We start from the raw sequence: 27,826 nt of genomic DNA on the forward strand, positions 1-27,826 counted from the left end.
GAATTCAAATCCTGATAAATTTTTTATCTCCCATAGTTCCCCGCGTGTGAGTGATTATCAGGTCTGTGTTAATTATAAAAATAACTGACGGACGCCTTCCCTGGCTCATCTCCTAATCCAATATATATATATATATATAAATACAGGGAATTGAAGAAGGAAGGTTCTGGCGCCGGAGCCAAAGGCACAGAGTCGGAGGCGCGCTATTTTCACAGGCGCAACAGTTTAGTAACGTTTCGGTCGAAGGACCGGCCTTCGTCAGAGCCGAGGGTTAGATAGAGCGCAATTCCCCCCCCTCCCCCCCCCCCCTGTAGAGAAACAATTGGTACGCCACAGAACCGAGCTGACAAGTTAAGATGGCGGAATTTGCCGATATGTAGACTATAGGGCAGTCATTCTATAAAAGCGAGACGAGCGAAAGAGGGGGTGGGCGCAAAGATAGTGCCAATCACTGGGACGCTCCTTCTTGCCCTCGGAAATAGGTCCTTATTCCTTAGCACCCGGCTTGTGGCAAACCCGTATACCCTTTCCCATCCCGCGTGAGATAAAGCTCCAGTCGAGTCACGCCAAGCAAGAAACATTTTATCTCCTTCATCCCTTCATTGGCACTGAATGCGCATGCGCCGTGACATACCGTCGCACAGCGACAAGTCGAACATCGTTTATTTTTTCAGTCCCGGCGTAAGACATCGGCGAACGAGCAGTCGGAGGATACGCGCCTTCGGTGTCCAACATGAGCATCGTCACACGCAGCAAAAGCCGCAAGAACGCCGGCGAAGCCTCCGCCACCGCGGAATCCAGCACTAGGTGAGTCATTACCGCTTGTATTTCTTGAAACGTTCTTGCGCGCACAGATGACCCGCAGTGTTGCAAGACAGATGATGTTTTCCCACAGAAGAGCCTGGTCCATCCTACAAACGATCTCCTCCTCAATGAAGCTGTTTCTGCTCTCAGCGTGTCCTCGAGCGCGTGATGTAAACATATTTCCACGTGCGGTGACGTTTCTGCGGCTTGACGCGCTCAGGCACTTCATTGTAACGTGTTCAACGTATGTTGTGCGGCGAGTGCGCTTAGGGAAACAAGCTCGAAAGCTAACATACATCTTGGTGAATTCGATTTAAGATAACGCCTTCCAGGAGAAATGAGGTGCGAGAATGGGCTGTATGAACTGCATGATGTTCTGTGAGAGCTGCGCTGAAGCGGCAACGTTTGATCGACGTCAGGTCGAGGTTAAATGACCTTCCGACTTTTTGTCATCGGTTAGTCATCAGGGCGGCTCTGAGTGAATTGTGTTTCCGCATCATCAGTCATCATCAGCTTTGTCAAATTTTCACACTGCATGCAATACATTCCGGATAGACCCGCGAAACAGGCTTGAGGCTAGAAACAAACATGTACGGCATGTAGTCTAACAGGGTGCGTCTACTTAGCGCATCCAATCTTTCCAAATACAATGTAGGGGATGTTTACATGAACCACACGTGAGTGGGTCGATTCAGTAATCGGCGTCGCCGAGCCCGACGATACCGCGTTCACACGGACTCGCTTCTGACGTCTGGACAATAGAGAACTTTAGTTTAGGGGACGCAAGCGGCTTGCGTACGCAACAACTAGGGGGGGGGGGGGGGGGCGGTACTGCGCATGCGCAGACCCTTACGTAGAGGTCCGCACATGCGCAGTACCGTCGCCCCTAGTTCTTGCGTACGCAAGCCGCTTGCGTACCCTAAACTAAAGCTCTCTAATCACGGCACGCAGGGTAGAGCCGACAAAGGAGGCATCTAGTTTTAAATTTTGCGCACTCAAACGGCTTCGGGCACCCAATGCGGCCGTTACGCAGTGGAACCACCGCTCCCTGCTGGCGTTGTTTTGTGCCTCGTTTCGCTTCCTTTTGTGTACACCTATTTGCGTTCCTTTGTAAACCCAGCCGCTTGGATCCCCAAACGTTCCATCTGCAACAGATCTACTTCATGGCTCTCGCCCTTAGGATGAGGTTGCACTGCACAGTGCCTCTCTAATCCTTGTCTCGATCTCATGCCCGCTGTCGGCGCATAGATTGTGGCACTTTAGTAGTCCCGCGCAAGACTCGGCGCTGACTGACCCGACCCATCCGTGTTTAGATACACGCTACAAACGGCTGGAACTGGGTCAATCTATACAGGGTTTCCCACGTAACTTGAGCCAAACATTGCAAGATATGCGAATGTCACGTACCTGGAAAGAACAAAGGTATTGTTGCTGGCCGTCCCTTGGAGGGACTAATATTATTTTGTATTCCGCCTAATTGGGTAATTAGTCTTAATTAATTTATCAACTTCTCAAACATTAAAATTAGATGAAAAGTGTCATTGAGAAAATTCTAGGGCGACATGAAAAACTCCCTATACAGCTTTCTGTTGCTCAATACGTGCTAGATAAAAGCGTTTCTTTTTCCCGACCCTCAATGAAACCCGTAAATACACGCAGAATTGCCGCACAACTGGCCGATCTAGGGACTTTACCTGTATTCGCAAATTGAGAGAGCGTGAGGCTCTTCAACGTGCACGCAAAACATTGTAAGCACTTTTAACGTTGATCACCCTCCTGCTGCTGTAATTAGCGGCGCAATTATATTCATTTGGACCGTTGGTCATCGTGCCAGTGTGTCTGAAACGGTTATCGCCAATTGCCGTGAGGTATTTTTTAAGTCCTTTAGTCTTCGTGCCCGTCGTAGGTGCTGTAAGCGAGAAGCACCCGCTTACAGCAGATATGGGCACTTGGAGGTCCCGGTTGCACAACGCTGCAAACCAACGTTTATACGCAATGTTAAGACTGACGAAATTCTTGGCAACTGTGCGAACGTTTGCGAATGTGGCGTTCTTCGCCTAAAAAGGCGTCGAGGACCTTTGGACTTAAGTAGAGTTCACATATTTATTAAATAACTCCAGTACGATATGTGCTTTTATATTGCAGAGAAATAATATCTGCCTTTACCTTGCAACATACAAACGATATTCAGGGTTGTGTGAACACGTAATTACATCGGAACTTGCCATGTGCGTATTACCACACTCATCGCAATGCCAGCGCACGTGAGAAATTGTAGAGGCAGCAAGGTTGCAAAGTAACCGTTATCTTTGTAACTGCATGTGGTATCGGTGCGCCCATTTTCTAAAGGAATCAGCCTTCCTATCACTAGCACTATCACTAGCACTATCACCAGCACTCTAATCTCAATATTTTTTGTGCGTACGGCAACTTCGTACCCGTTTAGCTCGTTTGGGCATCTCTCTATCTATGTGCACCACCTGTTTACAAAAAGGCCAATCGAAATCCGAAAAATGGTACCAAGTTACAGATCTCAATGAGGTGAAAGCAGAGAAATTAACTGTAGGCGCGTAATTAGAGCCAATTAATGCTTAAAATTAACTACATTGCAGCATTGTAGCCTGCACTCCGACGCGGTGGCGAGACGGGGGCGAGACGGAGGCGAGATTACATGTTCGTTCAACGTTGCTGGGTCTTCGAGAAAAAAACAAAACAAAAAAACTGGCCGAAAATTTCTAAGTATAGCCAAAAAAAGAAAAAGAAGCCGCGAACAGTGGTAACAGCTTTATTAGGTAGCCAGAAAAGTAGCCATGGTGCGACGCGAAAAAATGAAGAAAAGGCGAAAAAGAATTAGTTTTCTGCTGTACCGATGGCAAAAAAAAAAAAAAAAATTGTGGGGTTTTACGTGCCAAAACCACTTTCTGATTAAGAGGCACGCCGTAGTGGAGGACTCCGGAAATTTCGACCACCTGGGGTTCTTTAACGTGCACCTAAATCTAAGCACGCAGGTGTTTTCACATTTCGCCCCCATCGAAATGCGGCCGCCGTGGCCGGGATTCGATCCCGCGACCTCGTGCTGAGCAGCCCAACGCCATAGCCACTGAGCAACCACGGCGGGTTGCGCCGATGGCAAATGAGGATAACGGAACAAGCGTTATCACATATTGTATCACACCTTACCATAATTACTAGCTGACATTCTTTGATAGCTTCTCCCCCCTGTGCGCCTGCCCACGTCTTCTGTTACGTTCTGCTTGTCTTACTTTTTTTTTTGCGCCTAAAACTATTTCTGAAATTCCTCCCTCACACTTGCAGGCTTTCTCATAGCCAAAGCGGTGTCGACAGTTTCACCTCGTTCCTCCCATTATCATCCCCCATTGTGACCCTTTTTCTTCCCCTCTTCCCCTTCCCTTACGTAGTGTAGCAGGCCAGATGCTCCATTATCCGGCCGACCTCTCTACATTTCCAATCATTACAATACTTCTTCTTCTTCCTTCACTGCGCTAGACTCGTCACACCGCGTCCTTGCTGCTCCATTATCCGGCCGACCTCTCTACATTTCCAATCATTACAATACTTCTTCTTCTTCCTTCACTGCGCTAGACTCGTCACACCGCGTCCTTGAACGACGGCTTCTCCCCAAACATCCCGTGTAAAAACCGTACTACGTCACACATGTTCTACTCTTCCCGTCATGCAGGCGCTTGCGCCTATAAGGAAGTCGCATAGGTGCAAGCGCCACGAGACGCACTGGCACCTGTAATGACATGGCTGCGTTGATGCGCTATCGGTTGTTGCAGTCATTTCTGGCGCCAAGTTCGAGATTCGCTGTCGAAGTAACCGTCGCTTTGGGAGTAGGATTAGTATATCACCGATTACTTCTGTCGAACGCAGCACGCAATAGCATAGCCTCTGAGATCGGTTAATTCCTGTTACTCGGAGAGAGCTGCTGTACGCCACCGAGAGAGAAACTCAATGGGCATCTTCATCTATCCGTCCCCGAGAGTCCCGGGCTGCCAAATGCGGTGGTTTCGGCCATTGTACGTTTCGGGTGAGGCGTTTTGAGCAATCGTGAACAGCGCAGGGCAAGTTGAAGAGGCCCTCTGGCCATATGGCGGCTGTATGTTTTCAGCTTCTGGATCCTAGTTCCGCCACTTGCAAAGCACAAAGGCATGGCCTTCGAGATTTCGCTTTTGGGTCTGTTGCTTTCTTTTGAGGCAGTGAGATTTGGGCACTACCAATACCAATTACCACCGCTAGAGGTGGCCAGAAAACAACCCAGTAGCCAACCACGATTTTCGGTCGCCAGGACCCTCGAAAAGTAGCCGATTTGACGAGAAGTCGCCAAGCCTGGCAACCCTGCGCTGCTTGCGCCGATGGAAAAGGGAACGCGCTCGAAACAATGGCCATAACTGAGCGTGCTGCGCCATCTTTGTGAGCATTCGATAACTACGGTCGTCTGCGCGGGCGAATGCAGGCGTATGAATCTGTCTGGAGCGGTACGAGTGTACGTGTTTCACGAAAAACGCGAAATCTGACATGCTGCCCTGGGTAAACTATAAACGCCACTAACATCACATTTAAAAGTGAAAACTTAATATTAATCACTTAATATTATGACGAACTTGTGCAGATTAATTACTGCCTTTGTAAGAATTCGCGATCGGTCCACCTCGCCTGATCGGCAATGAGCGCGTCTATAGAGCGTCATAGCCAGTCAAAATATTAGCTTAGTATAATAGCCCCCGACCTTGTCTTCATTCATGTCAACTCACGTTAACGGGTCATTTTTATTAATTACTGTACATTACTGTGCAACACCGTGTTTTACTGTACGAAACACGTTAAAACTCCAGTGCCAGTTGAAGGCATCTGCTAGGCAGGTTCATTTGTACATAAAAGCCGACCGAACATAATAGTCAAGTATAAGGAGGCATGTGGATGCTTCCTAACCATACAGCCTTTGCTTTAGGAGCCTAAATAATGCAATAAAAGGGTGCGTGATGCAAGGAGCAAACAGAAATGTTCCCTGCACAGTAAGTCCATATCCGGTTTCACATTTGCGAATTGAGCTACGGCTTTTCCACATAGCATTCCTCCAATGGACTAAATCAGCATCATTGTGTTTGTGTCCTAAGTTAAGAAGTTGGGACAAAACAGAAAGGAACCCATATTCTGTGCATTTCGGATCGTCTTATTTTTTTTTTCAATCTCAGTACTTATTCTAAAAATAGCAAATTGCAACTTTTAGTCGTGTGCTTTGTGGTGCTTATCTGAAGTTTAAGTTAAGGATTCTCCAAAACTACCCCAGCAATTATTTATGCTTGAATTGAAGCCCATTCAAAACGTGAATGACTAGGACGCAATCTTACATAACGCGGTTTACCTTGCGGGCAATACGTCTTGAAATTAAACGTTTGAACACAAAAGTACCGTAAGCAAACAGCTAAAAAAAAAAAAACTCTGTGGTGAAAAGTGATCCAGAGCTCCCACTACGGCGTGCCTCATTATCAAGTCAAATTTTTGTCATGTGCAAGTCGGGACTTTACGAAATTTTAAACGAAGTGCTGATGGGTATGTTACTCATAATTTGCGTGAATGTAATCTAGACGATTAATTGGATAACATTTTGTTGAAACTTAGCGCTTGTCTGGTGTCTGTCCTGCTCGTCGACGTTCTCGTTTAGTGCTTCAGTTTCATGAATTATGCAATGTTCCGTGTGCAGTGTAACGAAGGTTACAAAAGTTTTTTTAAAGTTTTCTGGCACACGTGGCAATTCAGCGTCTGAGATCCAGATATATGCGTCTATTTTAGAACACCCGATGGCGCCACTGCGGTCACGGGCCAAAACAACAAGCAGAACGACTCGGCCGACACCAGCTCCTCCCATAAGTGCGGCGAATGCAGTAAGGCTTTCGCCCGTTGGCATCATTACCGAAGACACCTCGCCATGCACCTGTACGAGGAGGCCATCCGGGCCGATCGCGAGGCGTCCTCGGAGGCGGACACACTCAACCAGTTGACAGGTGAAGCATTGCGCCAACGTCCTGAATCTGGATGGGATAATCACAAAAAAAAAAAAAAGAGCTACCGTGCTTATACATATCGGTCATTGCATCTGAAGTGTACTAGGCCCTTTTTCGACCATCTCCGATTCTGCCGAAAAAAAAAAGATATTTTACCTCAATGCGGCAATCAATTATTAGGGCAATTTCTGAAAATAATTTTCTGATGCCGTGAAGGCGCTTCGACGGTAGCGCACACAAGTGAAACAATGTGAAGCAGAGAAATGTGTACAAAAGTATTGCTTGCACCTATTTCTGCCAATTTTCTTTTCTATACTTTGCAGACGGAACTCTTTTTATGGCTATTGTAATGCATTACTTTTCGTTATAGTTTACGTTGTTTTAGTCACGAGAGAAAAGTCCACAATTCCAGCTTATTTAATATTTATTTGCGAGAAAAAAAAAAACGAATCGTTCCACGAGGAATATACTCGCAACGTGGTCTTGGTATGTGTATACTGTATGGTAAAAATACTCCGGCAAGACATAAAACCTAAATTTTCTGTTAACATCATGAGAGAAATGGCAAAAGAAATTGACGTTCTGACTCATTTGGTAGCTCCATTTTCACAATGTAACGGTCCAGTAAAGATGCGGCCTAATCAGCATATTTTAGTACGCTTCATTGCCAATTCAAAAAATTTGGAGCACGCTTAAGCTTCGCCTATAAGTGATAGCATTCAAAGAACCCTGACTGCTTCTCACGCTTCCCGGCGACTGGAGTGCATGTAACCGTAATGTTTATCGGGAAACGCTGGCCGCGAACACTACGCCCGCAGGTGGGTTTTGTGGTAAAAACGCGGCCTCTTGCGTGGACCGCGATGCGATAAAGGCGAGCGCCATCTGGAGCTGTTGCAAGGAACCGGGCGCGCCGCTCCGTGGCTCCCGAGACAACCGCGCGCCGGCGCGCGAAAATGGCGGATGCCGCAGCTGGTCGGTGATTGGCAGAAACGCTGGAAAAGGAGTTTCTTTGAGTTTTCGCGTAACAGAATTAAGCTTGTTCGCATAGCGAAATTACAATCCGAGAGCTATCATGCCCGTAGGTCGTTTTCAAGTCATAATTTACGATATTTCCACGTATTTTAGCTTCAGAAGTTCAATTTGTTCAGTAACTTCCTTCCGAACCATGAAAGGCTTGGGTATGGACGCTTCGACAATTTTTTTGCCGGAACGACGCCGGACGCAGATGCCGCATTTTTGCTACATGGGCTCCTTAACGCTTTCGCGGTAAAAATGTGTCGCTTTCCAACGCGGATTTCTTCACATAGTTAGAGTGGCCACAAACCCTTGCGTTAGTCACATCACGCCCTTCGCGTCATTGCTTGTTGGCTTCTAAGGAAATGGGAGAAAGGGGTACTATAAGCAATCTTTTTTCATAATTATAAGTTAACTCACTCATGCATAGACTATGTGATGCAAGTGGTTTTCTTGCGCGTGTTCAGTTGAGTGAAAGGGCACTCCGGCGTGTGCATGAACGTAAGTCAAAATATAATCGGAGCAGCGATAAATTCACTCGCCAACGTAATTAAGCTTCAGTGCCAGTAAAGGCGACAAAACGTAACGAAACTGTGCGCCAATCCGCCGTGCTACGCGCAACTGAAGTCTGCAATATCACGCTGATTGAATGAGTCGTTGATTGAATGAATGTGTGGAGACGGCGAGGCCGATTGGACCATCTTTGTTTATACGCTGAATCCGAGGCAGGGCAATGGCTCCGGAGAGATGAAGCAGGCGGTGCTAAGGTTGAAACTGTCTTGAGCTGGCCTACTATACTTCTGTGCGCGTGCCTCTCATTCTCCCCTCCCCGATGGTAATTTGGATTACGCGAATGAATTGTTTACTGAGCGAATGCTCCCCTGAGAAAAACGAAGGGACATCGGAGCAGTTGCTCCGAACTCTGCACGCTCCGGAGCCCTCCGTTGCTCGGCAGCAAATGTGGAAAGGGAAACAGGGGTAAATAAGCACGTATGAAACTCTCGAAAATTTACACCTTGCTGCTTAGATTCATAGCCCAGAGTCCAGAGAAACGAGTCTTCCTATTAGAGTTGTCGCTGATGTGCAGTGCTAGCCATGCCTTTTTTCCGTAACTGCACTACAGACAATTTGCTCATGATGTACCCTAATCGTATGCCCGGCTTTAGGTGGGGCCAACAGGCTGATGTATAAGCATGTAACGCGACGGATTAAAACAGGAGGATGGCTTGCTGCGCAGTGCATGGGTTGCGGCTGTCAGCCCGTGTTTCTCTATACCAGGGGCAGCGGACCAGGGGACAAGAGCAACTACGTGCACCTGACGCTAAAAAGCCTAAATTCCCATCTCGCGCAAGTTCATTCCTCTTGGCGTACAGGTATTACCAAGCACGGAAGGCCCGGTTCCCTGCTGCCGGTTTCCACCAGCCGCAATGACGCCATCGCAAGCTGCAGTTGCGCGGTTGTGAACGGAGCCTCGCTCTCATTGAAAGGCGACGCAAGGTAAGTGCGAACGTTTTGTGAATTGCAGCGAAGCTATTTGCCTCTAGAAAGATTTATTCATCACTCGCATGCGTTACTAGGGAGGGTATACCCTGGGCGGCTTGTGTCCGTAAAGGCGACAGGAATGTGCGCGCCGATCCCGGAGATTGTTCAATACCGGGCCGACCCGTCGTGGACGTGAAGCAGGCTTCAAGCCCTCCACACACGCACACACAAACATGTGCCTAGGAAGGAAAAAAAGACTATGGGCTCTTTGCTGAGCTAAACTGCGATAGGCGAAAGCCTATCTATGCCTCTGTTGCTGTTGTCTGTACTGTTCTGCGAACAGACGCCGCTGTGGCCGCGAGCATGGGATGCAAGCGCAGCGCGCGCGCTCTTCGGAGACATCCGACTGTCTGGCCTATATGCTTATTGTTTATTTCTTCTTTTATTTCTCTTTATTTTTGTTTTCTGTTTCTTTTTCAATTTAACAATTCATTTATTTATTTTCTACTAAGGACACTAGTCAACTTTGATTATCACCCATTGTTCACCTAGGGTCATCCATCAAGCGCTGTGACAGCTGTCACCGGCTGTGATTGATCACCGCTTTCCTGCGTCCACCACGGACTGCGCACAGACATTCATGAGCCAGTAAAGGCTTACGCCTTAAAAGAGGTGACAGGCAGAGACGTTAACCAGAATAAGTGTCCGGTTGGCTACTCTGCACAGGGGGATGAGTAAGGGGATGGAGAATGGGGCAGAGCAGATATAAAAACAGAAGATAAAATAATAATAATAAAGGAAAGCATCGATTTCCACATTCTATAATTTTTTCATTGAGTCATATATATAATATATATATATACACACACACACCCGCGAGTGGCCTCCAGCGCCCGCTCGCGGCTTCCATTGGCGGGCTTCTTTCACACTCGGAAAACAACTTTTATGTAGCACGTATTGAGCAGTGAACTCCCTTTTTTCCTCTTTCTATTCCCCTTTCCCCCACCCACAGTGTAGGGTAGCAAACCGTATGCTCTTCTGGTTGACCTCCTATCCTTCTTTCCTATCCTTCTCTCTCTCTGTATCGATAGTTTGTGAACTGATTAAGACTAAGAATCTAATCAGGCGGAATCAAAAACATATGTGAGCATCTACAAGCTACGGCAAACATTACCTTTGTTCTTTCGAGCGACGTGGGATTTGCACATATATAAACTCTGGTGAAAGTTAGCCGGGACACCCTGTATATTAGAAAGTGCACTTAGTGCAGCAAATTGGCATTCATGCGCTTTGTTTGGTTTAAATCCTGTTTGACGAATAACGAGAGGAGTTGAAAGAGTTTGGCGACGGCGCATGCGCACGTGACCTGCGCTTCAGTTATGACGTCACGCGCGTCGGAGGCGCCGGCGCGGCTGCAGCAGCGGTTGCGGCAGATGCACTGGACGTGCGGCGACCGTGGCGGCGCTTGTGTCGGCGTAGTGTGGCGCCGTATGAAAACAAGTCTATAGTTTCATAATGTATGCAGCCCATGTATCCAGCCTAAACAGCTTCGGGGCAATCCGTCCCTATATGAATACTGCGGCCCCACGATAGCATTTTTTTTCAAGCGAATAAGCTTTCTATGGTCCCTTCGTACGTTATCGCTTTAAGGTTGTTTCACATGGCGCGATTTGCAGTTAGCGACGCAGCAAATTTCGTCGCCCAGCGACCGCGGCGACGTTGTGGGTTCTCCGCGCCTGGATTCCAACAAGTTGGTCGCGCCGTCGCTCAGTCACAGCGATCGGTGCGATGTGGGAGGGGCAGTGTGTGTGACGAAACAAAGCGCCGTCAAAATAGGCGCTTTCCTGTTTTTCCGCGCGTTGATAGCTCTGTGGAGCAATGTCGCGCGCCAGTTTTAGCTATGTTTAGGGCGTACCCACCAGCGTTTGCGGCTTAGGAGCTCCATAAAGATTTTTCTGTTCTTCCGCTTACACAATTCGTTTGAAAGGAGAAGCTGCACGCTATCCAGGTCGGGAGAAGGACGCCGCTTCAACATAAGGCACGTACCCACTCGATCGCCACCGTCGTCAACCTCTTCATCGCTATAAATTGCGCCAGCTGCTTATACATGCACACTCAATAGTAGCTTGTTCTTCTGCAAAAGCAAATACTCATACAGGAAAGAAAGTTGGGGCTACCATAGTAACAACAAAACTAGAGTGTACTAAACGGAACCACCCCACCGACTCCATACAAGCCGCACGCTCATACTTGCGGTGTCGTGCAGCGCCTCACTCGCCGTATCTGCAAGCTGTGGTAAAGTCTCAATACTTTTAAACGTTAAAAATGATGTACCTATTCTATTATCGAATAAAAATAAGAAAATTCGAATATTTGTTTAGTTTCCATGTTGTTTTTACTTAACGATGCAGGCATGGATACTTCGTGAGCAGGAGGCAACCTTGCGCATCCCTGCGACGGAAATCGCGCTGCTGCAAACGCAAGTGAAAGCTGTCAGCAAAAATCGCTCTGCGACGTGCGCGGCAGAACGATTTTTTTCGCCCCATTCGCGCCACGTGAAAGAGCCATTAGTCACATTTACCACCGGTACAAAGGCGACGACGCAAAGGGCGAGTGCTCGCGCAGCCGAGTTACCGGGCGCGTGTCAAAATCCTAGCCTCAGTGACTTATTCCTCCTCTGAGTAACACTAACAGATCTCGAAGCCTATGCTTTGGCGGACTGCATGCGCCGGAGGTGATTGGGAAGCCGGAAATACATCATGGCCGCCAATGTCTCACATGGCTTAAGAAGGGATGCGGGTCTGCAGGAATGGCGATTTTCCCCAGAAAATTTAGTTCTAATTTTGTTTATTTTAAGGTATTGATTTATTTTGATTCCTAGACGTACAAGTAAGCTCATCACCAAGTTAGGTTGCAATCCGGGCCATATTAAAAAAAAATTGGAGGACGTTTAAGCTTCGCCTTTGAGTGGAATGCGATAGCATTCAGAGATCCCCGACTGCTTTTCACGCTTAATTCCAGCAAATACAGCTTACCCAACCGCGATTCTTACCGGGAAACGCTGGCGCCGTACGACATGCACGAAGGCGAGCTTTCTGGTAGAAAACGCGGCCTCTTGCGGGGGCTGATCGCCTGTGACTGTTTCGTACTTTTAACATTTCAATCTGGGAATATCTGACACACAAGGTATGCGCTGTCGGTGTTTTGTTTTCGTGGCATTTGTTTGTGGGCTGTTGCGCTCCAAACTCTTAGGAATGACTATGTAAAGAATGAAAGGCAACGTATGAGCAACTTTGGCGATACAAGCCTGGTTGGGTATGCGTGGTTCGGAGTGGTCTTTGTCGAAAATGTGATCGACGCTGGACGCCGACGCCCGATCTTCTGCGACACAGGGTCCTGAACGCGATCGCTTTAAAATGAACTCTCGTGACAGGGTCGCGCACTCGCCGTGGAGAGCGCCCGTGAACGCTGCATTGAAGATGCGGAAGCAGGGTGGGCATGGAGTAAATTAAGGCGCTGGAAACTTGCTGTTTTTTCGCGCGTTTTGATACCTTGCCTCGAGAGTACAGTAAACCGAAAAGCAAGGACTACGAAAGGAAGGCAAACATCTGCGCTGCGACAATTTCAGATCCGATGAAAACCGAAACAGAAGCTTGGATTGGAAGAAACACAACAAGCTCAGAAAAAGAAGCGAGGACCACTTGAAGAAATTTCCGCAGAGCAGGTTGGAATTGAAGGGGAGGGCTCATGCTACGGAGGAAGGCACTTAGATTAGTTATTTTGGGTCTTGAAATAAAATATGTTCTGAAATCTTCGGGCTCGTTTTTCTCAGTCTGCCCATCTTTAGCCGAACAAGAGCTTTAGAAGAAACTTTAGGGACACTTCCAAACTGCTTCGCGAAAACACGCTTTCGAAGTAGTTTCTGGGCTGAAATGTTGTCAAGCACAAGTTGAGGCACTTGTGCCACTTGGTCTCGTAGTGCTTACAGTGTTACAGAAATGTAATTAAAAGCACGCTACTGGCTTATCCTGCACTATAGCCCTCCTACAAAGCACATTAAAAAACAAAAAAAACAAGAATATAAAACCAAGTGGCACTTCTTCATTGGTTCTGAAATGATAGTTTTCCGAAGGTGACATGCCATGCTTAATTGGTTCCGCAGCACAGCCATAACTTCTTTTCTGTTTAATCTGTGGTATTTCAATTTAGAATATGTACGCAAAGCAAGAAAGTACATAAATCTGAGTTACTTTTTAGCACCGCTTCCCCCTCTTCGAGGCGCACGGGGTGTCAGGCGAGGGCTTTGGGGCGTCACATGTATTCCATGCTCTCTTGGCGCTCTCGTCAAGGACAGCGCTCCGTTTCTCTCGCAGCCCTGTATGCTCTGGTTGTGGCTGCTGTGGGAAAGGGGAAACTGTGTCACATTTGTCGAGAACTGTTACTTGTGCCCACAAAAAAGAACAGTTGAAATTGCAAGCAGGTAACTATCGTCGAATCCGTATGAGCTCACTACGCAGATCGATCTCTCAAACGATTGCAAAGAACAGGTCCCACTGATCATTGTTCCGCAAAGCAACCACTGTCCTTTCCTATTCTTCTTTTTTTGGTAACTAATCTTGCAGGAAACAGAAAAGCTCAACCGGGGTAAGTGTTTCAAGTGCCACTGAAACGAACCGTGCCCTGTTTAGCGCCGCCCCAAGCGTGAATTGTAGACAGCCTGTTGTACACAGCCGACGTTCCGCTACGCTGATCGCTGTGATCTTGCTGGAACCGCAGCTGACAACCAAACGTCAGCTTTGTCCGAGTGCAAGATAGCTCGCGTTATGGGCCGGCAAGCGAAGTCTATTTATTATTGGTTATTGGCTCATTGGGCTTGCATCGTAGTGCTGCTGTTGACCATGCATACCTAAGCTGTAGAGCAGAATATTTAGGCTACCTTGTTCTGAAGGTTTGCGAGAACAACCCCCTTGTTGCGCTGGCAGGAATTTCCTGGAATTGGAAATTGTATTAGACGCTGAAAAAAAAATATGAATCGAGGTGGTGCAGAATATCTTGTACTCTGTTTCATGCTTCGTTTTTTAATAGCTTGAAGCAATTGAGGCAGGGCGGTACGGCATGTTTTTACTTTGCAGAAAGCCTTTACATGGCTAGGGTTTCGTGCATTTTTGTTATCCGTGAACAGAAACTATCGTCATCAATGGTTCATACCCCCGCAAGCATTCATACTCCCGTAAGCAAGCACAAGACCCAGTGACTTTAGTCCCGTGAGGTTCATGGCTACTCTGCGTGAATTAGCTGCGATGACACTACGCTAGTTGTCAGTGATTTCAATGTGGATGTGTCGTTACGGAAAAGGGAGCGGGTTACGCGTTCCGTGTTGCAGACATATCCCTTGTGATACCCCATTCATCCAGCCCAACCGACCACCCAGCGGCGTATGTGCATCCATTTGACTTTATCACAGAATGTGATTGCAATTGCAAGTGAAATAATGACCACTGATCAATACAATAAATGAGCATCTCACCTTTGTTCAAAATTATGCGTCACCTCCGTGTCGTGCGCTAACCAGCTTCGCTGATCGACCACTTTCACAGAGTGGAATGGCTTGTGTTTTTTTTTCTCTTTAAATGTTCAGAGAAAACACAGTTGTTAATGACCAATGTTCATTTGAGCATTCACGCTGCTCAATGCGAAGACTTCATCCATAGTGGAAGCCATTCGCACATTTTGCCTCGCGACTATGTTACTGTTTCGGTCCATTATACCATAGAAGATAGCAGGAGCCCCGAGTTCCTGGAGTATTTACAAGTTTCCGCGCCCACAGTTCTTTCTGTAACAAAGAAACTACAGAATTTCCTGTGTTACTTGGCAAGCGCAGAGTCTAAAAATCTGACACTTCTCATGCAGGATTCCCGACGGCACCAGGGAAGTCCAGAGCAAGCCGATCGACACCAGAGGCAACGTTTGTGGCTTGTGCGGGAGGTTCTTCAGCCGCTTTCATCACTACAGACGACACCTGGCCATGCACGCCTACGAGGAAGCGATCGCCGAGGAGAGTGGTGCATCGAACAAATCGAAAGACGCACTAGACGAGCACCAATGGCAGCGCGAGGGTGAAAGACTTCGTCGATGTCCTGATTGTGGCAGCGACTGTTGCTCTGGCCATACGCCAGGCGAGTTTATCGCCGCGTTTATGAAACGTGTTTACAGCACCGGTAATCGCGAAACCGAAAGCACTAAACCAACAAATGTCGCGTAATTTTCTGTTTCTATTTCGCCTTCCTTGTTGGCGCTGTCAGCATGTTTCATAACGTACCAGGGAACCTCTGTAGAATGGCATGCACGGTATCCACGCCGTATTGTTAATACCTTGTACAGTTCAGAAGAAGCTTTAGCTTGAGGCCAACTTCGATTTTCCTATTCAAATACAAAAATGCAAATTACTAAATTAAAAAAAAAATGCTTGCACACCCTGTCCTGGGTGCACGCTACTGAACCTCAGCTGGTCAGAATCAATCCTAAGCTGTCCGTTACGACGCCCTCCATCAACTTAGAAGCTGTGCATTTTCGCGACGTTATACTCCAGAACGTAATTTTTTTAAAATTTCACACGTGTGAAGCGCACTGGGGCAAAACTGTCACACAGTGTGTGAGTGGTCCGGCGGTGGACGCACTCGGAGACGTACGCCCTTGAAAGGACGCGGAACATCCATGCGCTTACGCTCGACCTCTGCAGTCGCCTGCAACACTGCGGTAGGTGCGAGGTGTACACCGGTAATATCCTTGCGCTGCGGAATATAGTTCCTGGTGTAACTGCCTGACAATTGGTGCGATTAGCTTTATTAGTGCCCCGTACACGACATGTGAAGTGTTACGACCTTTGCGCATGCTCGTCGCGTAACAATATTTGCCGTGGCGCTGAGCAGACGGCGCGGATGAACACATCTAGAGGGGGCAGTCCGCCTTCACATTGGCTAAGGAGTCCTGCTGATTATGGTGGTACAAACAACTTGTGAAATATAGTACATATCGTAAGTCATCCTGCCGACGCAACCTTCAAGGCTCAGCGAGGAGGAACAAGTTTCAGACGGATTTTCGGCGTCGGCTGATGCCGATTGACTTTCATGCCTTGCTAACTACTTCCGGTGCCTCCACTGCGATTTGGCAATGGACAGACTTCGGCGTCAAGCGAGCGTCGCCACCCCATGGGGCACTGTTCTCGATGACACGAGCAGAAGCCGAAAACCCGCCGGAAACTTCGTTCCTTGACGTTGGGGCTCTAGGAATGCATGCTAACATCCGCAATTCCGCGCCTAACAGGAATAATGTGCGTGAATAGATTTCGCACGCTAGTAGACCGCAGGAAACGAACCAGTGCTTCGGTTGCCTTTAGTGCATATATCCGCTGCAGACAACGCCCTACAGCGTCTCTAAACAGTTCGCAGCACATCTCCGTACTACTACAAGCGAAGAAAATGCAGGGGCGTTAAGCGATTGTCTGCTCACAGCCGCAGTTGTCACAATTATATACGGTCCTTTTATTCATTCTGTTTTAAACGTGTAAGACTACGTAAACGCGACACAAAGTGCCGGCGTAACAACTTGTTCTCCTCATAAGGAGATGAAATGCTGCTACGATTTACTTGAAGAGAATGAAATGCGTAAAAAAGAACAGAGAAAATGAAATGCTGCTATACAAAAATTTTTCCGCTTGGCAGCTTTCATGGCGTATGCGTTATCGGTACGTTCACGTTTGAAGTGAGATTGAGCATATCAGCGTAACGTAGCGTTCCTGACATGAAAGCGACGCGAGGGCATGGCTAAAGAATGGAAGTGCACGCAAAATGAGTTTTCTTTGTGGAAGAAAAGATTCCGTACTTTCTTTGAATAAATAAGCTTTCATGTTATACACAGGCCCTATCAAAACAGATCGGAAAATTTTTAATGTCACCTGAGTCACCTTACATTCGTTTTTTTTTTACATATTTCAAATAAGCACGCGCATTGCGTACAGAATGCCGCGAGAATCGTCTTTCGCGAATTCGGCAATGCTACCAAATGCCCTTCCCGACAATAAAAAAAATCCTGTGCTCCTCGTTTAGCCTTGCCGGTGTATGTATTTCGGCGTTAGAGGATGTCAATAAGCTGCTCCAGGTGACGTCACTAGAGCTCAACAACGCCGATTGGTCGGTCGCTGATGTACGACCGCGCCAACCTGACGAGAGCCGACTGTGTTTCGAGAATGGAAAAGCCTGCCCATTATGCGCCAATGAATCTTTCGTGAAGCTTCCATTTAGTCATCATTCTGCGTAGGGCGATTAGCGACGGAAAATGGAGGAGCCTGTCTTCTGGTTTGCTGATACTAGCTTTTGATGTATTGCATGAAGTTAGTGAAAGCACGCGTTTAGAAGCGTGATGGTTTGGGCTAGCTGGTTTTCCATTTTAGATTGTGTGGTACAGCGCGAAAAAAAAAAGAAGAAAGAGAGCATGCGACAAGGAGGAGAGGGTGCCAAGGCGGAGCAGGGAAAGGAGGTTGACCAGAATGGAAAATCCGGTTTGTTACCCTCACACTGGGGAAGGGGGATGAGAGGTAAAGAGGGAAGAAAGGAGAGAGAAAGAGAGAAACGAAGCACGGACACACAATCACAGCCGGTTACTATACAGGGTGTTTCACGTAACTTGAACAAAGGATTTTAAAAAAAAAGTTGTTGAGTGCAGCTTAATGAAACGTACGACATAGTCATCGAGACTGTAGAGGAAGTGTTGGTGGTCGACTTGACTGTCGTATGGGATGCCAATGTAGGGGTGCTTAAAGACAAGGCGCGTGAGAAGGCAGCAAAATATGCTCCTCTACGGAGCTGCTTGAATCCGCGGAAGAAATTTTCCTCATGGTTTGGCTTTCGGAGTAAGAAGCATGACATGTTGGCAAACCTTGGAGTTGGGTAAGACCTTGGGTCTATCTCGTTCTGATCTGGCTTGGCTGAGTGCCTGCGTTCTTCGCGGTAGCTTAATTTGTCCTAATAGATTCAGGAAAAGAGTAGATGTCAATAAGAGATTCGATACGCGTTCTTTAATATTTGTTTGTCCTTTGTCGCTTAACAATGTTTTTCTCTTTTTTTTTTCTCTCTACCGTTTTTGATGACCCTTGTGTTGCTCCTTATGACGTATATAGTTGAGGTTGGCCACAGCTATAGAAGACAAGTATTACAAACAGACTTTAGCTTTCCCCAAGGTAGTTCACTTACAAACGACGCCTTGGGGAGTCCAGTACTGGACAGCAAGGGCCGATGTGAGGTGGGGTCCCCCCCCCCCCCGCGCGCTGGTCCGGCACATTACGTCCGGCACATTAAATCTTGCTGTGGCCACTGGTACCACAGGTTGTGGTAATGCATGCTGATTGCCACAATGTGGCGCTCTATCTCGGCGTTGGAAGAAAGCCCGCGAAATATGAAAGGAAGCCACGCGACTGAGAGCTCGTGCGCTATCGTATTGCAGCGCTATCAACCTTGCAATCCAGCCTATCGCTTATCAGGGACGACGGCCCTTCCTTTCCGTGTGCCACCGCCAAGTATGCTGACTCACTGTGAAGCCGATGATGCCCAGAGCCGCGGCCGATAACTTTGCCGCGGTCCACGCGCACGGTTCTTTCGCACGAAGCGCGGTTGAGGGCGCTGCGATACGATGGCGCATGAGCGTTGTCACGTGGTTTTATTTCGTATTTCGCGGGCTTTCTGGGAACGGCGAAAAAATCAACACGCAGCATGTACTGTGCCACGAAATATTCGATCGGTCGTTCCTGAATCCCATCTACAACGCAACAAAACGCAATTGGCCCTAAAGTGAATATTAAAAATTTTGCCTAATTCATCTTAGTTAACTAATTAAGCGGAATACAAAAAATACCCCAAGGAGAGCCACATGACGGCAAACCACATGGCGCGAGTTCCATTCAGCTGCGGCTAACCGATTAAAAAAAAAAAAGAATCCTTGGTTCAAGTTACGTGTCACATCCTGTATATCACGGCATGCTATCGCCGCACAGAATTACTTGCTGCACTGCAAACATCAGTTCAGGCTAGAGGCGCTTGTGCAGGCCTGTTGGGCTTAAGAACTGCAACACCATATCCGTCGCCCTCAGTTGCCATAGCTTGTGGGGTCAGCAAGCCAAACTGATTTCTTCTGTTAGGTCTTTCATCAATGCTATGTGTATAGTCACTGTAGAACGGTACCTATCAGACATTACGTAAGTAATGTTTGAGATGAGGGCCCAATTAACGTCAAAATGTTTCTCTTTCGCTGTCGCGAGGTCGCATGAACGAGCAATCGGTCATAAAACAATAATGCTAAGGTAGAGCCGAAAAATAGGCGATTAAGCCACCAAGTGCTTTCTTACATTCAAGGGGTACGTTTAAAAGAGCGCTGACGGCTCGCACCCCAGTGCAATACTTCGGCTAGAAATAACTGGCACGCTTAGTGCTTGGGCAAATGCTCGCGGGCTTCGAATCGCCGTCGCAAAATGTGGCAAATAATCCCCGCCTGCTTTTTTTTTTTTTGTTCTCGGCTCATCCAGACGCGGCGAAGAAAGCGAGCGCCGGTTCTTCAGTTTCATCGCAGTCCAGCGGCAGGGGCCCCGAAACGTCTGGCCCACGCCCAGCCCCAGGGGAGGTCTCGTCCACATCTGAAGGCGGTGCAAGGTGATGCCGAGTGTGTCTTTCAAAAAAAAAGTTGATTCGAGTCAAGCCAACAAACACTGACACCAAGGACAACATATGGGAAATTACTTGTGCTCAATAAATGAGAGAAAGAAAACGAGAAATTAACGGAAATGAAGGTGGATGAAAAAACGACTTGCAGCAGTTGGGGGAACGATCCCACAACCTTCCCATTATGCTTGCGATGCCCTACCGATTGAGCTACCCCGGCGCCATTTTGCCATCCGCTTTCTTCGGTGTTTATGTTTCCTAGCAGAACCTTTGGAATGTTAGCCATCTCCACTACTCACAAACTTTGGCGGCGGACGTGGAACATCCTTTCGGCCGCAGGCGTCACGAGAACGTGATCTTTTTGGGTGAAGGCAACCGGTCCATAAACCCACACATGCTACCTGAAGGCATCAATGTTACCGGATTCGTGACCCTCGTTATTTAATGAACTAGAAGAAAGGGGTTAACCGCGGGGCCCAATTTTTGTGAGTCATATCGTAAGAAGTCAACAAACACTGACACCAAGGACAACATAGGGGAGATTACTTGTGCTTAATCAGTGAAATAACGAAACGATAAATTAATGGAAATGAAAGTGGATGAAAAAACAACGTGCCAACAATGCGAAGGTTGTCGGATCGTTCCACGTGCAGCTGCGGCAATGTGTTTTTTCATCCACTTTCATTCCCATTGATTTATCCTTTATTTATTTCATTTATTAACCACAAGTAATTTCCCCTATGTTGTCCTTGGTGTCAGTTATTGTTGGCTTCTTATGATATAACTCATAAAAAATCGGGCTCGTCGGTTAAGCCCATTTCTTCTCGTTCATTTGAGTCAAGTAGCATGTAAATTCTTAATATACTTCCACATACGTCCGTGCTAAGTGAGTGCAGCATCAGGCCTATCTGAAAACTACGACCGCCACCGTTGAGTGATGGGCACTCTTATCCAGAGCCACTGCTGCAGTTCCTTCAAGATGTAAAGCTTCCTTTTTTTTTCTCGCTCGGGTTTGTCACGCGGAGTACGTTCAGGATGAAATTAAATGCAACGATATGAACGCCAGTTTTACGCATTGTTATGGGGGACGTGGTTTCGTGACTTTAAACAGCGTCTGCTTGGAGCTCGAACCATGGGTTGACCATCGCAGAGGGTTCGGCAGGAAACACGAGGAGACGTGAAAAGAAATAACAGAAGTTTAATACTTCGTTACGGGTCAGCGACGTGCTCCAAGACAACCACAACAACAACAACAACAAAAGAAATACAGGAACGTCCAGCGTGCGAGCACCTGCACGCAAGGGCAGAGAAGATGCGACTACACGTGACGGCTCGCTAGCCCTCCCCCATCCGGGCAATCTCCGCTGCTCCCTGGTAGAGGGTCTTGTCAGGACCCATCGTGTGAACCTGTGAACCTACACAAGGGGACACCGGAGGGAAACCACTCCTTGGCCACGGCCGGGATAGAGGTAGCCGAGCGCCCACGTCGCTCCTCAAGCAGGGCCTTGCCTTGGCCCAGATGGGGGTGAACGTGGGACAAAAGGGGAGTAAGATTTCCATTCGTCGTATTAGCGCCTTGCACACACCCGGCGGACAAGTCCTTTCGTGTTGACGAGCGTGACGATTAGGCACGGCGTGGTCTAACGTGCTCGGCATCTGTTCCATTCGCTGCCGCAGAAAGTGACCAGCAACTGGAGACAAAATAGAAGTGTCAAAAAAGACGCTACACTGCATGTCGTTTCACGAACAACCGAGGGGCCCACATCGCCACGCTCACACGTCATGGTTGCATAGTTGCTTTGCTGTTCAGCGGCTAAGCTCGCCGGCTCAAATCCCGGCCGCGGCGGCCGCATTTTGATGAACGGTGAAAAAAAAAAAAAAGCCCTTGTACCGGGAAGTTGGTGCACGTTAAAGGAAACCAGGCGGTCGAAATCAACCCGGAGTTTCCCCACTACGGCTTGCCGCATAATCAACGTCGTTTCTGCCAGTAAAATACCAGAAAACATTTTTTTTATCGCCACCCTTGCCGACTTTTACTTTGAGAGAAAATTTGCGACCGAGAAATGTCGTGGAGACCTCATGCTGCACCCTAGCAGCTGTAATGTCATATCATTGTCAGGATTGGCTGAACTACGCCTACGCAGCATGAATTGATTCCTTAGCATTCCTATCACGTAATTATATATATAGAATTCATAATATAACGTTAGTGCACAGAAGTGACTTTAGCACTATAACAAAGCCTAAGGTTAGAGTATCATCCTGAACGGAATGTACCCATGTTTGCGTGAAGTTGTGGTCGCCCTCAACAGCGAAACATTTTCTTGGTGAGCGAGCCAATGCGTCCAAAAGCGGCTATAATGACCAGGCATCTGCTGTGCTAGCATAAACTCCATGTCTTGAAAAATCAGAACGCGTAAAACAGCGCATGCCAAACGCTTCACACAATTTGCTGTTCCCATGCACAAATGCGTGACATGCTTAGATTTAGGTTCACACTGACATCATGCCGCGTGGAAACCCAAGCGAATAAAGAAACTCATCAACCAGTTCGTCGGGTACTGATTTAAGAAGATTCATGATCCCTATTGAACATCACAAACTCATCGAAGCCTCAGTCTCATATGCTGAAGCTATCAGCGTAAAATGCATTCTGTCCGGGAACGCTTGCACTTGCAGTGGACATTGCAGTGTCTTGACACCGGTCACACAAAACTAATTCAAAAACAGGAACAAGAGTTGTGTCTTGTCCGCATAAACGTATTAGCGTTCGCAGAAAGCTGGACAATCAGGCTGCGGTACGGCAGCAAAATCCTTGGTAGCGACGTCTTGCGACCCGTAGTCCAACGAGAGAGGGCAAAAAGCTATCACTGCGTCGTCCCGCCATGTTCCACTTATCTGCTTGCGTTGAAGCGTCGGTAGGGACCAAACCATCAATGTGCAGACTTATTACGATTGGCTATTTATTTCCTTTGTCTACGATTGTCTATTACGATTGTCTACTTATTACGCGTTGTAGTTGAAGAAATCGTTAAAGGAATTACTTTACCGACACGTACACTATTACGAAAAGTACATAAAAACCAGGTGAGTCCTTGCCTCATTGTGTTCATTCTGCAGAGTAAGAAGATCCGACGTTGCATAGCTGCATGAACATTTAGAAATATTTTGCGTTATTTTGCTCGTTCTAATGCCAAACCTCATAATTTTGGCCGGATCTTATCTCTTTTATTCGTGACGAATTTTCATTCATTCGATTTTTCCACGCCCATGTACGTTGACTTTTCTTGCAACGAATTTGGTTGACACGCCTTTACTTTATTACCTTATGGCCCAGACACCAACTAGGTGGCATTATCCCGTAGATAGTGAAGTTTATGGTGCGATATGGTTAATTTTCGAATATATTGGCGATAATTACCTGTGCAGCTAATTTTACCGGCCCTGCAAGTAATTCTCGCTCCTTGTTTCACTCACACCAGCTTTTTGATACCATTTGCGACAATGGAGAAGTCGCAAGGTCGTTTTTTGACGAAGACCTCAGATAGATACCCATGCAGATTCCACGTTCGCCAAACTCGTACAAAGTTACAAAAGAAAAACGTTCACATAAAAAAGAAAAAAAAAAGGAAAGAAAAGCGCGGTGCAAGGACTTCTGTCCTGTAGACACGTGTATAATGTGCCGTTGTAAGGAAAATCTCGCTACTTGTAGCGTCAAAAAATGTAACTGCTACATGATTAACTGCCGAATATCGCAAGTTACTTGTGGGTTTCCGCCGCGAAACCATAAACGTAGTCCGCATTACCCATTTAGCGTATATTATTCGGTTCGTATAACAAATTTTGATTATTCGCCCTATCCTAGTTACCAGGCTTTCTAAGGGCAGGTTGGAGAAATCCCCTCTCTACATAGCTGTCTGTTAGCGCAATTCAAGCATTAATAACAAGATCGTTACACAGAACATACACCGGCCATTTTTGTCCTAGGGACGTGAAAATGAAGTAGGCCGCCAGCAGAGACACTACATTCAAAGTTGTAGGTGTGGCCTATCCTGAGGGACAAGATATGTATGCTCGCTAATTTCTAATGTGGTCTAAAACACGGACCAATGCAGACTGCTCAAAGCCCTGGTGTTATTCTAGTCAAATTTGCTCGAATAACTAGTTTTTTTTCTTTTTATTTAGTGGATGGGGCAACGGCGCCGCGGTAGCTCAATTGGTAGGGCATCGCACGCGAAATGCGAAGGTTGTGGTATCGTTGCCCACCTGCGGCAAGTTGTTTTTTCATCCGCTTTCATTTCCGTTAATTTATCGTTTCTTTATTTCATTTATTAAGCCCAAGTAATTTGCCCTATGTTGTCCTTAGTGCAAATGTGTGTTGGCTTCTCATGATATGACTAACAAAAATCGGGCCCCTAGGTTGACCCCCTTTCTTCTAGTTTTTTCTTAAATGCGACGAATTGCAGAAGTTACCAAGAAGTATTTCTACTTACTTACAGAAACGACGGAAATTTACGTTAGATTAAAAGAAACTCATTTAAGTACTTACAAGTATTCAATTGGCATGCTTACTCCGTATGGTTAGAATCTGAGTGTTCTCCAGCTAGACCGAAGGATTAATCATAATATACAAAAAAACATTGTGCGCCAGGTATTCATTACGTTCGAAAGGGCAATGAAATGGTCTACTTAGTAGGCTGTTCTTGCATTTGCCCACCATCAGTGTTCTTATGTATCCGTCTTTTGGTAAGCAGCGCAAGAAATAAGCACTCCTCTGCGTAATTTCGCTAATAAGTGTATCGAGTTGTTCTGGTGCAAACTGGTAGGCAGAATGTCATTGAAGAAGAAAGTTTATTTAAGAATGGTCCGGCAGTTTTTGCTGTGGCGGCCTCAGGTGGCGGCTCGAAGTCCTTGGACTCGGGCGGCATCTTCGGCTTGTCGGACGGCCCAGAGCTGGTCTGCCACCTCCAAACTTTTGAGAGCCGCCTCCCAGCGGCGGCGACGCCGACGGACAAGGTCCGCGGCGACTCCCGCAGCCGGGGCAGCGTCAGGAAGAAGCGAGCTCGAGGCTTCCCGTACTCTGGCAACGGCCGCGATTATGGACGCGTCGCGAACGGAGATGGTCTCAATACCGTTGTTGCCGGCACATTCCCAGAGCATGTGCCGGAGCGTTGCTCTCTGTCCGCAAGCTTTACACGCATCAGTTGGATATAAACCCGGGTAGCAGTGATGTAAGATGGCGGGGCTAGGGTAGGTGTGTGTCTGGAGCAAGCGTAAAGTGACGGCCTCGTTCCTGTTTTATTTTTCGTGCGGTGGCGGGAATGTGCGTCTTTCGAGTCTGCAGTGTTGGGTGAGGTGGTTCACTTTGATTCTTGCCGCTGCATTTCTGTCACTGAAAACAACTTTTTTTTCCTCGTCCATTTCAAGGAATGAAACCGAGGAGACAAGCCAGCAATGCGCCTGCGCCGTCTGCAACAAAGTTTTCGTCTGCCAGTACACATACCACCTTCGGCTCCCCCTGGGCAGGAGAGACGGCTCGCACATTTGCCCCGAATGCCGCCGCGTATTCGATCAATTGGGTCGTTTAAACTTGCACCGAGGCGAATACACCGGATAGAAAAGCCGCATATATCACGAACGTCATAGTTCCTCTCACAAAAAAAAAAAGCTTCATCTCTACAAGCATCTCCCCACTTGACACTGGTGGACTACGTCCCACCTATCTCGAGATAATGCAAAAAAAGGCATTTGCGAACAAAACGAACCTCGTATAACCTGTACCTGGCCTGAAACGCCGTCTGCAGCGAAGATTTTAACAAATTTTATAAGGACCAGGAAAGTGCCGGCGCTAGATGCCTCGGTAACATCGGTGAAAGTATGTATCATTTATAGTGAACTGCAGCTTTGACAGTGATTGAAAACGAAAAAGAAAGCTTTCGACCGACATCTGATATGGCAGTATTAATTTCTATGTGCACCGCTGCTTAAATTTCCGCGCACACGGCATCAGACTAGCCGATGCATGGTCCGTAATGGCGAAGCGCAAGTCTTTTTGTCGTCAGCGGTTGACCCGTGTATGTGGCAGGCACGTAACGCCAGGTTTGCCGTTTCGCAGCGCGTCTTCGGCGCTGTGCCGCTAACAAGGCTCCACCTGGACCCGTTATACCTACGCAACGCGCAGACTTGAACGAGCACTGCTGTATAACGTGCAAATGAATATTTTACAATAAAAAAATAAACGACTTCTGAGAAAGAATGTCATTTTTTATTGATCTGCAGTCGCTCGAGCTGCATCAATGCCTCTGTGTCATGGCTTGGAGGGGAAGCATAGGGAAAGAACATTTACTGCAGAAGTCAAGGAGGGAAACGGTATAATGCGGTAATACATATCAATCACCAGTCGAACCGAAGACATCCCACTCGAGAGCGCAATGCTCTGACGCGGTGACGCGCTGCTTTATTGCGTGGAAATTGCGTCCGATGAACAGTAGTACTTAGTACTACTACATAGTACTAAGTAAAGGCATACTTAGAAGCAAGATTGCGCCGCAAAATGTCGCCCAGATTTCGCTGGCCGCTGTAATCACCCCGCAGAGAACCGCTCCTAAGATGTGTCGTGGCTTTGGTACGAGGGCTCCCTGTTTGGCTGGACGGCCCTCTCTGGCGCCTTTCGAGCGAATACGCCAGTATACGCCCGTCAGTGCCGCTTGTGGGGGCGACCCTTCGGCTGCACCACATGCGCGTTCCGAATTGTAACCGAACAGCTCGAAACGTTTCTTCCCAGAGTAGAACAGCGAAACAGAAAAAAAAAAGCGTGACGGCGTCGTCACATTCCTTGTGTGGTCACAGACCGGTTCTGGTCAAATACAACTGCTTGCTTTTACGCAGTCGCGTTGGTGGACCATCTCGCACCTTCCGATAGCCCCGAACAGTGCCGGATAGGCAGAATTCTTCGAATAAGTTCGATTCCCGCACTGCCAGGAAAAATATACATTTTTTTTTCTAGCTTCGTCTGCTCATGACTACCGAAAGAGATTGCCATTTGCGTGTGCTTTTTTTTATCGTGTTCGAGTATCTGGCAGCTGGGCTGTGTGGTCCTCACGTACTGTGACCAATTTCATATAGCTTCTCACCATTAGAGATGGGACGCCGAGGACTAGTTAAAGTTAAGAAGACACGACTTCTTACACAGGGTATTCGCCGGCAGTCGTTAATTGGTTGTCATTGGGTCTGAAGCACTGTCTCGACAGAGCAGTACGTCTAGAGCAAGGCTGCTACGTGAAGAACACTCGTGAAGCGTCGGCATCTTGCTTTTATCACCTACGTTGCACCTACGAAGCCATTCTGCCAAATATCGCAGCACGCTAGAGACATGAGTGGGCCAGACTTGCACGTATCTGAAGTACTGTACTCAATAAACTTCAAATGCTTTTGCGGGCACTTTAATAGTTCAGAAATAATTTCGCAAAACATTATGGACGCTGGAAGTTACACAACGCCTGGTGTGGTTTCGTACTCTTTATTTAAGACAGCTGGTACGGGTTTGATTGTTTGCAAAGTCTGGAGTGCATTTCTGTGGTACTGGATTCGTGCTGTCTACTTGAATTTTCATTCATCATTGCGACGTGTTGAGCCGAACTTGCAAAGGATATCGCTGAAGTGTGTGCTGAAAAAAAAAAAGGCAGCCACGCTGCCATTCAGCTTTACGATGGCTGTGTTCGACCATGTTTGCATTCATTCCTCTGTGTTGGGCAAAGCGGCGAATCTTGCTTTGTAGCCGGCTTGCCCCTGGAA

At 47.4% G+C, this 27,826-nt stretch overlaps 1 protein-coding gene across 2 annotated transcripts; it reads left to right on the plus strand.

Moving 5' to 3' along the window:
• Positions 1 to 353: 353 nt before the first annotated feature.
• On the plus strand, positions 354 to 26,266 carry LOC126517902 (uncharacterized). 2 transcript variants are annotated; one of them, XM_055064109.2, is made up of 6 exons: positions 354 to 807; positions 6,619 to 6,830; positions 9,218 to 9,341; positions 15,237 to 15,502; positions 19,900 to 20,023; positions 25,460 to 26,266. In XM_055064109.2, the coding sequence occupies exons 1-6, from the start codon at positions 734 to 736 to the stop codon at positions 25,647 to 25,649; spliced, it is 990 nt and encodes a 329-aa protein (XP_054920084.2). In that variant the 5' UTR covers positions 354 to 733; the 3' UTR covers positions 25,650 to 26,266. The 2 variants fall into 2 exon arrangements, with proteins under 2 accessions (XP_054920084.2, XP_054920085.2); XM_055064110.2 differs by having other exon boundaries at positions 15,237 to 15,442.
• Positions 26,267 to 27,826: the final 1,560 nt, after the last annotated feature.

Source organism: Dermacentor andersoni, chromosome 11 (genome assembly GCF_023375885.2).
Source record: "Dermacentor andersoni chromosome 11, qqDerAnde1_hic_scaffold, whole genome shotgun sequence".
NCBI classification, from domain to species: Eukaryota; Metazoa; Arthropoda; class Arachnida; order Ixodida; family Ixodidae; genus Dermacentor; species Dermacentor andersoni.

Excerpts from the sequence above, each read along its gene's own strand:
- LOC126517902 (XM_055064109.2), top strand. The coding sequence starts at position 734 with ATGAGCATCGTCACACGCAGCAAAAGCCGCAAGAACGCCGGCGAAGCC. Across the intron at positions 6,831-9,217 it reads CACACTCAACCAGTTGACAG|GTATTACCAAGCACGGAAGG; the intron begins GTGAAGCATTGC and ends CTTGGCGTACAG. Across the intron at positions 15,503-19,899 it reads TTGCTCTGGCCATACGCCAG|ACGCGGCGAAGAAAGCGAGC; the intron begins GCGAGTTTATCG and ends CGGCTCATCCAG.